Source organism: Orcinus orca, chromosome 13, assembly GCF_937001465.1.
Source record: "Orcinus orca chromosome 13, mOrcOrc1.1, whole genome shotgun sequence".
Classification (NCBI taxonomy): domain Eukaryota; kingdom Metazoa; phylum Chordata; class Mammalia; order Artiodactyla; family Delphinidae; genus Orcinus; species Orcinus orca.
The window spans coordinates 33,649,154-33,661,895 of NC_064571.1; the positions used below are offsets into that span (position 1 = coordinate 33,649,154).

Consider the following 12,742-nt stretch of genomic DNA (forward strand, 5'->3'; position numbering starts at 1 on the left):
TTTTATAAAACTTCTAATTTTGAAATCACTATAAATCCACAGGAAGTTGCAAGAATAGCCTGGAGAGGTTCACTGTTTTTTTGTACCTTGTATTTTTTTATTCATCTGCGATTATGTCCTCCTCCCTGCCTCAGAGCCACTCTAAGGCAAGAATTATTTGATCACCATACTCCCAATAACTGTTTGCTTAATAAATGCTTGAGCTGTAACTCTCCAATAAAGAATTCGACCAGAACCAAATGCCCCCCAAGTCACTTTAAAAGTATTGTGAAAAGGAGGATGTTTCTGAGAACTGAGGTTTCATGCGATATGGTTTTGCTGGGAGCTGCTAGAACCCAGGGACAGCCGACCAAGCTGGAAGGCAGGTGAGAGGGCCGAAGGTTATAGCTTCATGATGACACTGAATGTTAGAGACAGCCCTACAAGGAATGCAAGTGCCAGGAAGAGGAAGGACAGTGAATTTTCTTTGTTCTTTTTGCTCACAGTGCCTATAGTGTCTGCAGTCACCATCTACAACATCATGAGTGTAGAAGTGCACCAGTGCACATGAGACACACAGGCTCTCCTCAAACCTGAGCAGCTCCTCCAGGAGAAAATGCACCCTATGGCGTGTCGGCCTGCATGCAGTGACTTGGTGCAGTCCCACTGGATCTAGAATGCCTGCTTAATACTGATTCCCTCCTCTTCAGTTTAGTCAAGTAAATTCTTTGCAAAGGTTGCTTTAGACTCACGCCTCCCAGTGATTGCCTCTGCCACGTTTTCACCCATGAGAGAGGCTGTGATCCTTCACCCTGTCCAGATCTGTGTTACCATGGATTAGAAACTCTCAAATATGTTGAGATCGAGAAAAGTTGGAAGAAGCAGATCTAAATCAAGGAAGTTCAGGGGTGGGAGTCTGCTTGTCAGAACTGCATCCATGGACCTCCTTTCCTTTCCCTGAAGATGTGGGGCAAGACATCACCTGAAGCATTCATCTTTTTAGCCAACTTTTAAACCTTATTCCATAAAATTGTATTACTTTTCCAAAGGTGAGCTGATATGCCTGTATAAATTAAGACTTTCCATATCCTATTTTAACCCCCCCAAAATTCATAAATCATACACAAAATATCCTAAAATCAGATCATGCAACCTAATTTTTGTGTTGGGAAATAGCTACAAAGGCTATAGTGCATTTGTTGCATCCTTATTGTGCTCTTTCTTTCCTAACGCTAAAATATAAAACCACCTTTTTTCTTGTACCAGGATCTACTTAATTTGTGAGTCTCCTCCCTCTGAATCAGGATGGAAGTTCTCACAGCTGTATTTTCTTCCAGGGCTAGGGCACTATCTCTTCAATGATTTTATATATATATATACATATATATATATATATATATATATATATACCCACACACATATGTGTGTATATGTATAAATATATATATACTTTTTCTGGGAGCATACTATATAATAAATTCTGAAGTAGAGCAGAGACTAAACATCCCCTTGAATCAACCATTTTAAAATGTCACTCACTTGTGACACATATCCCACGGTCCCCAAAACAATCCTGATATTATGAAATGTATCTAAGTTTGTGCTGTCTAATACAACAGCAACTTGACACATGTGACTATTATAAAATAAAATAAAATAAAATAAAATTAGAAATTTGGTTCCTCAGTTGTGCTAGCCACATTTCAAGTGCCTAGTGGCCACGTATAACTAGTGGTTACTACATTGGACAGTGCAGTTATGTAACAGTTCCATCACTGTAGAAAGTTCTCTTGGGCTAAGTAAATAAACTGAGTCTCACAGAAGATGCATCATTTGCTAAATGGCAAAATCAAAGTGAAATTCATTGCAAGTTTTTCTGTGCACCACTTTGCCAGAGAGAACTTTTAACATAGTAGTGCTAAACACTAACCTCCCCCAAATGGGCAGTTAGACCCCTTTATTAGCTGTGTAACAAATGCATTCATGGGCCATTTAGTTTTGCAAATCTTGGTTAAAAACCATAATGGTTTTATTGTTGTCAGTCAGGTTTTCTTTTGCTGGTTGGCTAGCTTGTTGTCAGTCAGATTTCCTTTTACTGGTTGGTTAGTTTGTTTAACATGTTGACTATAAGGGCTTTAAGGAAACAATTTACATAAGGATCAAAATTCCTGCTGATGAGGAGCTGCATGATGCTGCAGATGGGGACTGCAGACCCTACAGGCAGCTGCAGCTGAAAGGAACCAAGAAAAGCTCTGTCCTTCCTCTCCCTGGCACATGTGTTTCTTGTATACCCATGCGTGACACGCATGGTCATCACAGATCTAGAACATTTGGACCTCTCACCTGCCCTCCAGGTGGGTCAGTCTGTCTTTTTGTCCCAGCGGGTCTTAGCAAGGCCATATTGCTTGAAACCCTTCTCAGAAGCATCCTCATTCTCTTAGTAATTTTAGAGTGACTTGGGGGTATTTACTGATAGTCCAGTAATTCGTTGGAGTGCAACATCCCATAAAGGCTGTCACCATGATTGGATTCATTGGACTTTTGTTGCTGAGAGTTCCAGTTTGACAAAGTATCTCACCAAAAGTTATGGGGTTCACCCATGACCCACTGTTGCTTGCCTACCAGAATAGTGTTCAGTAACCCTCACCTTCTGAAGCAGGACAACTAACTCTATTGAGATACAAACCTTTCCCTCATCTGCATTCATGAGCTGCCCACAGAGCAGGAAACCCTCATACTGGCTCCAGGGGACTACTGGCTCTGGGAGGTCTCGGAGGTAGAGCTTCATCAGGGAGGCTACCGTGTGCACATCTGTATCTCTGGAAAAAAACAAACAATGTTTTTTGAAAACAAAACTCCAGAACTCTCCTCACCTCCCCCTTGGTGATCCACTGAATAAGATCCCAGCTTCCAAAAAGAAATTTTGCAGAGGAGTAGAGTCTGATAAAGATGTATCTGACCAAAATATTTTTGCAACTCCCCCTTCTGGAATTATAACCCCCAAGACCTTTTCCTTTATCTCTTCTACCTAACTGCCTCAGAGATAAGTTTAAGGTCTACTCTTCCAATAAGCCTGTTAAACTATTCTAGTCTTCATTGCTTTCTTCTTTCTCCAAGTCACTTAGTACAATTGAGCATTCTCTACTTAGTCTCTAGTTTTTCATGTGGTAACTCCTTATAGCTATGACCCATTGATCTCTTTAGTCTATCAGAGAGCTTAAAGTAGGTCTGGGATTCATTCACATATTCACACAATCATTTATTCAACCAATGTGTTGAGAGAACCTACTAGGTGCAAGACACTATGTCAGGCACTGGGGTTTCAGCACTGAACCTGAGGGACACACAGGATCTCTGTCCTCATGGAGTGACAGAGCTATGCAGACTCAAATGTTACCAAGTCATATACATGTTACCAGCCAAGCCTGGCCCATCACCTTTATTTGTACAGCCTGTGAGCTAAGAATGGATCTAACATTTTCAAATGGTTGGGGAAAAAACTCAAAAGGAGAATATTTCATGGCATGTGAAAATCATGTGAAATTTGAATTTCAGTATCCATAAATAAAGTGTTATAGGAACATAGCCATGCTCATGCATTTTTGTATTGTCTTTGGCTGAATTCTGGTATAAGAACAGAGTTGAGTAGCTGCAGCAGAGACTGTCTGGTCTGCAAAGCCTAAATATTTCATATGTGGCCCTTTAAGAAAAGTCTGCTGATCCCTGGTTTATGGAGCTATTGTGTTTATTCCGCAGCTCTATAAGAGAAAATGAGTCTGAATATACCATATACTTGAAACTCATTAGTGAAAAATATTTATTTCATATCAAGAAAAACTGGTCATGCACCCCAATGTTCATAGCAACACTATTTACAATAGCAAAGACATGGAAGCAACCTAAATGCCCATCGACAGATGAATGGATAAAGAAGATGTGGTATGTATACACAGTGGAATATTACTCAGCCATAAAAAAGAGTGAAATAATGCCATTTGCAGCAACATGGATAGACCTAGAGATTATCATACTAAGTAAAGTAAGTCAGAGAAAGACAAATATCATACGATATCACTTATATGTGGAACCTTAAAAAAATTTGATACAAATGAACTTATTAACAAAACAGAAATAGACTCACAGACATAGAAAACAAACATGGTTACCAAGGAGGAAAGAGGGGGTGGAGGGATAAATGGGAATTTGGGATTAACAGATGCACAATACTATATATAAAATAGCTAAACAACAAAGACCTACTGTATAGCACAGGGAACAATAGTCAATATCTTGTAATAGCCTACAATGGAAAAGAATCTGAAAAGGAATACATACATATATATATATATATATATATACATATACATATATACACACACACACATATTTATATAAATTAATCACTTTGCTATACACCTGAAACTTTGTAAATCAACTATACTTCAATAAAAAAAGAAAGAAAGAAAAAGAAAAACTGGTATCTGTAAGAGACACTCCCAGTAGTATTTTGAAAAGCTGTGATGGGGCAAGAGGTCCAGCTGATCTGAGTGGCTCTTGGGCTTCAGCAATGGGGACATAGAAACGGCTGGGCTGGGTGGGATCACATCCTGGAGGAGAGCCGGGAGGGGTGGAGTTGGGCAGGAGAAGAAGGCAGGCATCTGAGGCCTCAGAAACCAGAACATCAAGGCTTGACTGTGGAGCTCTCTATCTTGACGTTTCATGTAAATGTTTTCTTTTTGGTTTTTGACAGCCAGTGGTTGGAACTGTCTTCTGGAAAGGTTCCCCACTTTGCAGCCTGTGAACTCTGCCTCCAAAGGAGAACTTGAGCTGGCACAGAGCCCTGCCTCTGCTCCACTGCTGCCCTCAGGAAATCGGGGGTGGAGACCATTCACTTAAGGTGGGGATTCTGGAAAAGCCTTCCCTGCTGAGTCACTGCCTAAAAATACCTTGGCAAAGCCCTCTCGTCAAAATGCAGGAGAAGTTCCCCAGAAAATGGCAGGACAGCAGCCAGCTGACACTTTGCAGGAGCAGCATTCTCCTAAGTCCTAAAATCTCCTTTGTCCCAAATCTTCTGCACCACAGTCCACCCAGTGGGCTTCATCAGAGTCCAGGGTCTCAGGTTTGATTGAAGTCTCTTCCTCACCCCACATCCTCTAATCCCACTCGGCAAATGTTCCAGCAATCCCTCTAGGCCTCACTCCCTGTCCTTTTCCAGAAGGCCATGGTCTTTTGCTAGGACTCTGCCAGCCCCTTTCTGGCCTCCTGGCTCCTCGACTCCATTCTCCAATGCACTGTCCATCACTGGCACAGCCCCCGACACTCAAAACATACCCACAGAACAAATATGGAAAACCAAGAATTGGAAATGAGAAAAACAGTATAGATGATACATCAAGAACCAGAAACTTTTGAAGAGAAACAGCAATAAAAAAAGACAAACTCTATAGATAGTTCAATCAGGAGAAACTAACAGCCAACATTAGAAAAGAGAAAGGGGTTGTAACCACACATATAGGATTGATACTTCAAAATTATCATCAGAAAACACAGTTAGCCATCTAAGTCATCATAGAATATTGCAAACCACAGAAAACTTCCCAATTCATTTTGCCAGGGGAAGATAATGCTGCTTGGTCTGGGGCTAAGTCCTCAGGCTTGTTTATTGTCTCAGCGTAAGTGGCATTTTGGTGGGGGGGCATTCTAAATCCAGCAGACCATGTCAAAAGCCTCCTGTTGAAATGAAAAATGATGAAAAAATGGAATGAAATGAAAAATAGATGGTATTCATACCATCTGTTTTTCATTTTTTGGCATTTAACACAATGGAAATTCTACAGTTATGTCTTTACATTTTTGGTTTAATGTTTGTGCCCCCATTGTAACAGAGCTGGATCAGATGTCATGCTTATAATCTAAGTTTCCAGCATGATTTTTCCTGAGTCTGCTTTTCCTCCAACCTAATTGAACATCCCTATATGAGGTTATATGAACTTCTGAGTTCAATGCCTGACCCATCAGAGATTAGCCAGGGCCTCTCAGGTGGTCCGCCTACTCTTCCCTTGTAGCACTGACCTTATAATGTGGCATGTATGTCATTTTCTCACAGAAATATAGGTATGGGAAGTGTATTGTGTATTGGCAGTATCCATCCCAGTAGATGGATATCCATCCCATACTGTTTATATGTTTAATGAGCGCCAGATACATCCGGTAGAATCTACCTAGTAAGAGCGCCTTTGTTTTTCTTCATTCTAGTGAGGCAATTTCGGGGATCTCTGGTGGAACTGCATACATGACCTGTGTAGAGGATCTAGGTGAGCACCCACACGGGTCACGTGGACACAAGAGTCATCCCTGGAAGGACTCCAAAGAGCCAGAGGCCACCCTTCCTATTACTGGATGTGTAAACTCTTTTCCTCAGTTCTAGAGGGTGGAGCTATCATGACAAGGTGTGGTAACTCTCTTCCCTCCAGCCCCAAATATTTCACAGAATCAAAGACTCCAAGTCTACCACCCAGGCTGACTTTACAGATGCAGAAGCTCAAGCCTTGGGCAGGTGTTCGGCAATCCCCACCATCACCTCTAGTCCTCCTGGCTGACTGTTCTCATTGCCTTCGCAACAACCCACCTGTATTTTTTGATCAACATAAAGCTAGTTAAAACCATAAAAAGAAAAGTGAATATAAAGGTAGTGAACTTGATTGAATAGGTGCCTGATAATGAAATGTGATTTATGGTCCTGCTGAAAGCTCTGTAAATTTGATGCCCCTAACCTGCTCTAGTTCCAGTAACTTCTTCACCTGTTGCTTTCCTGATACAATACAGCACCTTGATAAATTAACCTATTGCATGCCAAGGGCAGCAAAGACAGACATATGGTGATCCAAACTAAGACAGTGGCTTTGAGAATGCAGAGAAACAGACGGGTCTCGGCGATGCTTCCGAGGGAGGGTGGGCATCGTTGGTGATTGGAGTGGGAGGTGAGGGAGAGGGAGAGTGAGACGTTCCACATAGCACCACACTTAGCTGTTCACGATTTTCCCAGAATCAGCCCGAGTCCTCTATCGTAAATAAGCTCTTGGGGGGATTTCAGCCTTTGGAAACTGGAAGAGTTCAGGCCCGTCTCAATGAATCTTGGTTTATGGGCTGCCGATTTGGAAACAACAGTGGTTCCTTCTTGCCAGCAGGACAAGCGCGTGCAGGCAACTGGGGCAAATATTGCACAACAGACAGAAAGTACACAATGTCGGGTGGCGGTCGTACCTGCTGAGCAGGGCAGAGAAGGAAACCTTGGCAGGGTGGCTGCAGCAGCAGGGGCGGGAGGGGGATGGTGGAAGAAATGTCATTGCGTCTAGAATGCCCCAAACAGGACTGGGCAACCTCCACAGAGGAGATTGGGAGAACGCCAAGATGTCGGTATGCACCCCCTCCCAAAGGATTCAGAACCAAGTTCAGAGTTGCACGGAACTGTGGTCGCCCAAGTTAACAAGAAGTCCTGGCTCTGGCCATTTCTGGAAAGCTGAGGAAGACCATGGAGCCCTTGGATATGGACATGGTGCCTTATCCACCACCCAGAGTCGGTACAGGCAGCTCAGCAATTCTCCACCCCTCATCCGCTCCGAAGTGCGTGCCTAGAGCTAAGTCCCATCCTGCTCCCTTGGTCCACCCTTCCCCTCCCACCATATCCTAAACACCTCTTGACCGCCCTGCAAGGCCCCAGTTCTAGTTCTGTCATCTCTCACCTAAATGATCAGAATGTTCCTCTAACTGTGTTCCAGGTTCCCAAATTCTGAGTTACGAGCAAAACAAAAGGTTCTTTCTGTTGCAAACCAGGGCTTTTGGAAGCATCTGTCCGAGTCCCATAGCTCAACTGGTAGAAAGAGGTCCTCTCGGCCAAGCAGGGCACAGGAGAGGCGAGGCGAGGACGGCATACCTGTCAAAGGAGGGCCGCTCCCCTGCGTCGAAAGCATCTCTCAGCTGCTTCACCAGGTTGTCCTGCCCAGGCAGTCGGAAGATGCCCTCTTCGTTCAGGCCGTGCTCCAGGATGAACTCGGCACACTTCTCCACCAGGATGGGCACCAGGTGGGGGCCGAATTTCTGCTCATAGGCCACGGTCTCATCCAAGCGCTGGCCGAACACCGCTGGGAAGAGAGAAAAGCAGAGCCTGCCCGTCACTCTGACTTCCCTTGGAGGAACTGATAGGTCAAAGTGCTTTGTCTAGGTCTTGATTGTCTAAACAAAACACAGAAGACAAATCACACAGAATATTTCCTGGGGCTATAAACTGGGGGCGGTCCACTTGAAGCAGTCTGTCAGTCTTTTTCTGTTTGTCCGCATTTATCATATTTAAAATAACAACTCGCTTTTAATGAGTGCTTGTTTTGTGCTAGGAATCATGCTAAATGTGTACACCTTTTCTCATTTAATCTTGACAGGAATCCCATGAGATGTTGATATCATTGTGCCCGCCTTCCGATGAAAGATACTGAGCCTTAGAGGTGCTAATGAGCTTGCCGAGGTCAGGGGCCAGCACACAGGACCGTCAGAATTCAAGCCCAGGTAGTAAACTCAAGAGAAGCAATTGAATTCTGCTTGTGTCATGCAGCTTTAAGGCATAATAGTCTATCATGCGGATGTCTCATACCGTATTAAGCCATTGCGGCATTTTAAATAATTTACGTTGTTTACCGGGCTCTACTATTATGAGCATGGCCACAGCGAACATGGCCACCCCCCCAGCAGAGTTCCTGGAATGTATATAGTGCAATGTATAATTCCCAATTAATTGATTAATTAACGTTTGGATGGATGAACCTAGGCTCTTCCTTCTTTTGGACTATTTCCTTAGGGCATTCTACATTCCCACATGTAGAATTCCTAGTTTAAGTGGTTTGAACATTTTAATGACTACAGTATGCAAATTGCTTTCTAAAAATATTTTTCCAAATTACACTGCCTTCAGTGTAATTCCCTCCCTCCCTCCCTCCCTTCAGCATGTGTGGACCATCTCCACTGAGCCCTGTCAGCACTTGGCTCTATAATTTCCCCACCCCAGCAGTGTAACAAGGTTTGTTTATAAATCAGGACACTGGTTGGCTGGGCCCCATAGGGCCCCAGGGCCCCATGCCTTTGTGTCCTGGAGATTCAGAAGACAGTCATGGTTTCAGCTCTGTCCTGCCTGGTTTTCTCTCTGGCATAATTAGGGCTCTGTTACACTGACCACTCCAGTCGCTAGGACACTGTTTCCAAAGCCCTTTGGTTTCCCCCATGATTCTCTCTGGTTGGTCCCCTTTATCCAGTCTCTAATTAACGCGGATGCCACATGTAAAGAGCTGCAGCGATCTCTCTGGAATCCACCGTGTCCTCCCCACTTCCCGCTGCCCTAGGCCAGGCTGGACTCCTCTCTCACTTCCCCCTGCTGTGGTCTCCTCTCCTGTAATTGTTCAAAACCCTCCTGCTATTTAAACAAATGGTCTACCTGAGCATGTTTGTCCTTGTTTTTAATAGTCACCCACTTCTTCCCCAATTGCCACAGCAGCGATTTTCAAATTCCCCCTTCAAAGCTCCAGGGGTTCCTCAGAGGCCCCTCAGATGCTGAGAGGTGAGAGCATTTCGGAGGAGCTGAGCACGTGGGCCTCCCTCCTCCCTCCTCCCAACCTGACCTGCTGGGTTGTTGTCTGTTTTACTTTCAGCATTCCAGTGAGACTGTTTGCTTAAATATTTCTGTGGCTAAAATTTGAAAACCAGGTTGGCATTTGTACTGGCTCCTACCTACCTTTCTGCCTGATCTGACACCTCAACCTGATGATCTCAAAGCCCACAGTGCTCTCTAGTCCTCATGCCCTTGCTGAGGCAGTCTGTTTATCTCTCCCTTCCCTGTCTACTAAGATTCTATGTGTTCCTTGGCCTGACTCAGTATCATCACCTCTGCCAAGTTTTCCCTGACCCAGCCCGAGGGGCTCCATTGCCACTCTGTGCACCTGTATCCCTTCTGTAATACCCCAATCCCTTTTCCACTGTGCTATTGTCATTTGTAAGTACTGTGCCCTCTGCAAGACTGTAGGCTTCCTGAGGCCGGGAGTATGGGGAGGGGTCTCTTGTTATTATCTTGTTTAGCATGGGGCCTGGGCTACGTAGACAGTCAACCAGTTTTGCTGAATTACTTAATGAATGATGTCATCTTTAAGCAAGTGCTTTCCGTGATTCATGACAATTTGGGCATTTCTATAGTTTAAACAATAGTAGGGACCCCATCAGTAAATGAATCCAGCTTCACACTAACATCTACTGAGTGCCCTGCATGTGTTAACAGCAGGTCACGTGAAATGGGTTATACAGAAAAGGAGGCACTGTAAGATGTGGTTCTCACTTTCAATTAGCTTACTACCAAGTTATGAAAATGAAAGGACTCCATGCAAAATAATGAGAAACAGTTAGAGGATGTGAGGAACTATACAGCCTTAGGTTTCTGCTTTCACCAAACTGGAAGGAAATGATTAAAATGATCTGACTCAAAACACAGACGAGGAGACATTTGTAAAATTCCCTTTGAGGGGTCCAGGGAGGGCACCCCAAAGGGAGAAGCAGATGTGTTTCAGAGCAGTTGAAACTTGGGCTCAAGGAGCCCATTGGATGCCCATGGAGAAGGATACCGTCATGGAGACGTCAGAGCTATCAAACATGATCTCCAACTCTGAGGTCCCAAGGCAGACGATCTGGAATCAAGTTCCTTCTTCCAGCCCTCTGCACAGCCAGCCCACCAGCTTTTCTCCTCAACCGAGTCTCTCAGCCGTGTCCTGTGTTCATCTTCTCTTCCTCCCATGTCCACAGTCAGGCCTTTCAATGTCATTCTCCTCAAGACACTCATTTTCCAACATTCCTTTTCCGTCCAGCATCTCCACCACCCCCTCCATGCCTTTCTCAGGCCGCAGACGTACAGAGCATACCGATCTCCACAAGACCTTCAGTCCAAATCTTCACCACGCAATCCCCTCCCCTCTGCCTCAGCAGGTGACCTTGTCTCCTCCTTCGCTTATCTCCGCAAATGAAGGGCATCATGAGAGAGCCCCCTGGTCTCCAGTCTCTGCCTCTCCTATCCTTCCTCCTCTGTCCGTCTGTCTGTCCTCTCTCAGGGGAAGAAAAGTACCCTGTGCTTTCCTCTAAGATGATGTTTCTTGAACTGTGGGTTCCATCCTTTTCACCTCTCCTAGGTCTTCACTCCTCTTTTATATCTTAGATTGAAAGAGCATGTGAGTCTAAATCTTTACCAATTTATTAAAGAATCATCTCCCACCCCTGCTCTCATGCCATCAACTAATACCTGCCTTTCTTCTCTTCACCAATATGCTCATAGAAAAACATGTCTACCTCTGGAGAGAGTCATCCACCCTCATAGCCTCTACTGTTTCCCTTGTTATTCATGTAAACTCTCAATCCATCTCAACCTTGTTTCACAAGCTGCATCTTCCCATCCAATCTGTTCACTAAGATTTCTCGTGCCCTCCTAATGGCCAGATCAGACCTATGTTCATTCCACACTCTACTGGTCTTCTCTGAAGACTCTGTGGTATTGATTCTCCTTCCTTCCCCAAGACTTTCTTCTTATGTGGCTGTGAAACAGTCCACCCTCATTCTAGTCTCATCTCTCTGCAGGCTGCTCTGCAGGCTCCAGTACTTGCCCTTCCTCCACCTGCCCCTTCAGTGTGTCATCTCCTAGCATTCCGACTCCGACTTCTCCTCACTCTAGATGTTATCCTTGCGAAAGTTCATGCAACTCCATGCATTTGGATATCACCTATAAACTGACACATAAATCTGCATACCTGGTCCAATCTCTCTCTCTATATCATCTCTATCTCCCTCATTTCTTTCTGTCCCTCTTCTGTGCCTATAAGCCCAACATCTGATGGCAGCTCTCCCACTGTCTTCTCCAATCTCACTCTCATCCCGCCCCCAACTCTCCCATATCACTGCTTCTCCTACACACTTCCCCACAGGCAATAGCCTTCAATCAATCAAGCAGTCAAGCAGCACGCATTCTCCTAGACCTTGAGAGTACAAAGCCATTAACGCAAGGTACCCGCCCTCAACTAATCCAGTTAGCAAAAGTGTGAGCATTCGAAGTATCTGCAACAACCCTCCTTCCTTCTTAACAGATCAGGACCTTTTAAATCCCCTTTAAACTCTTTCTCTTCTCTATCCTCGCTCATACTGTCCACATTATTGTAATGGTTTCTTTTGCAGTTCTTTTTCTTGCAAATTCCTTCCACTGCAACTCATGAAATCATTTGGCAAATATAGACTGAGCGTCTGCTGTGGACCAGCTTCTTTGGTAGCTGGAGATTATGATAGAAAGAAGGAAAAATAGTCTTTCTCTTAAAAACTCTGGAGTGAAGGGGCTTCCCTGGTGGCACAGTGGTTGAGAGTCCGTCTGCCGATGTGGGGGACACGGGTTCGTGCCCCGGTCCGGGAAGATCCCACATGTCGCGGAGCGGCTGGGCCCGTGAGCCATGGCCGCTGAGCCTGCACGTCCGGAGCCTGTGCTCCGCAACAGGAGAGGCCACAACAGTGAGAGGCCTGCGTACCGCAAAAAACAAAAACAGAAAATCTCTGGAGTGAAAGCCCTCCCTCCTGCCCACCTGGAAACCTGATTCTCCTGCAGCCTGAATTCAAACACCTTCTTCTAAGAGGGAACCGGTTACTCCCTCTGCTGTGCTCATGGCGTTCCCTGTGCATACCTCATCGCTTCTCGTGTCCCTTTATG

At 44.7% G+C, this 12,742-nt stretch overlaps 1 protein-coding gene across 4 annotated transcripts in view; it reads right to left on the reverse strand.

The window, feature by feature from the left end:
* The window catches only part of ARHGAP25 (Rho GTPase activating protein 25), an 87,821-nt gene that overhangs the window by 12,398 nt on the left and 62,681 nt on the right, over positions 1–12,742 (reverse strand). For all 4 annotated transcript variants that reach the window (XM_012535660.3, XM_049696409.1, XM_033400405.2 and 1 more), the window contains 2 exons: positions 7,913–8,120; positions 2,666–2,798 (listed from right to left, as the gene is read on the reverse strand). In XM_012535660.3, the coding sequence (XP_012391114.1) occupies positions 2,666–2,798; positions 7,913–8,120 (341 nt within the window). The remainder of the gene's footprint in view (positions 1–2,665; positions 2,799–7,912; positions 8,121–12,742) is intronic.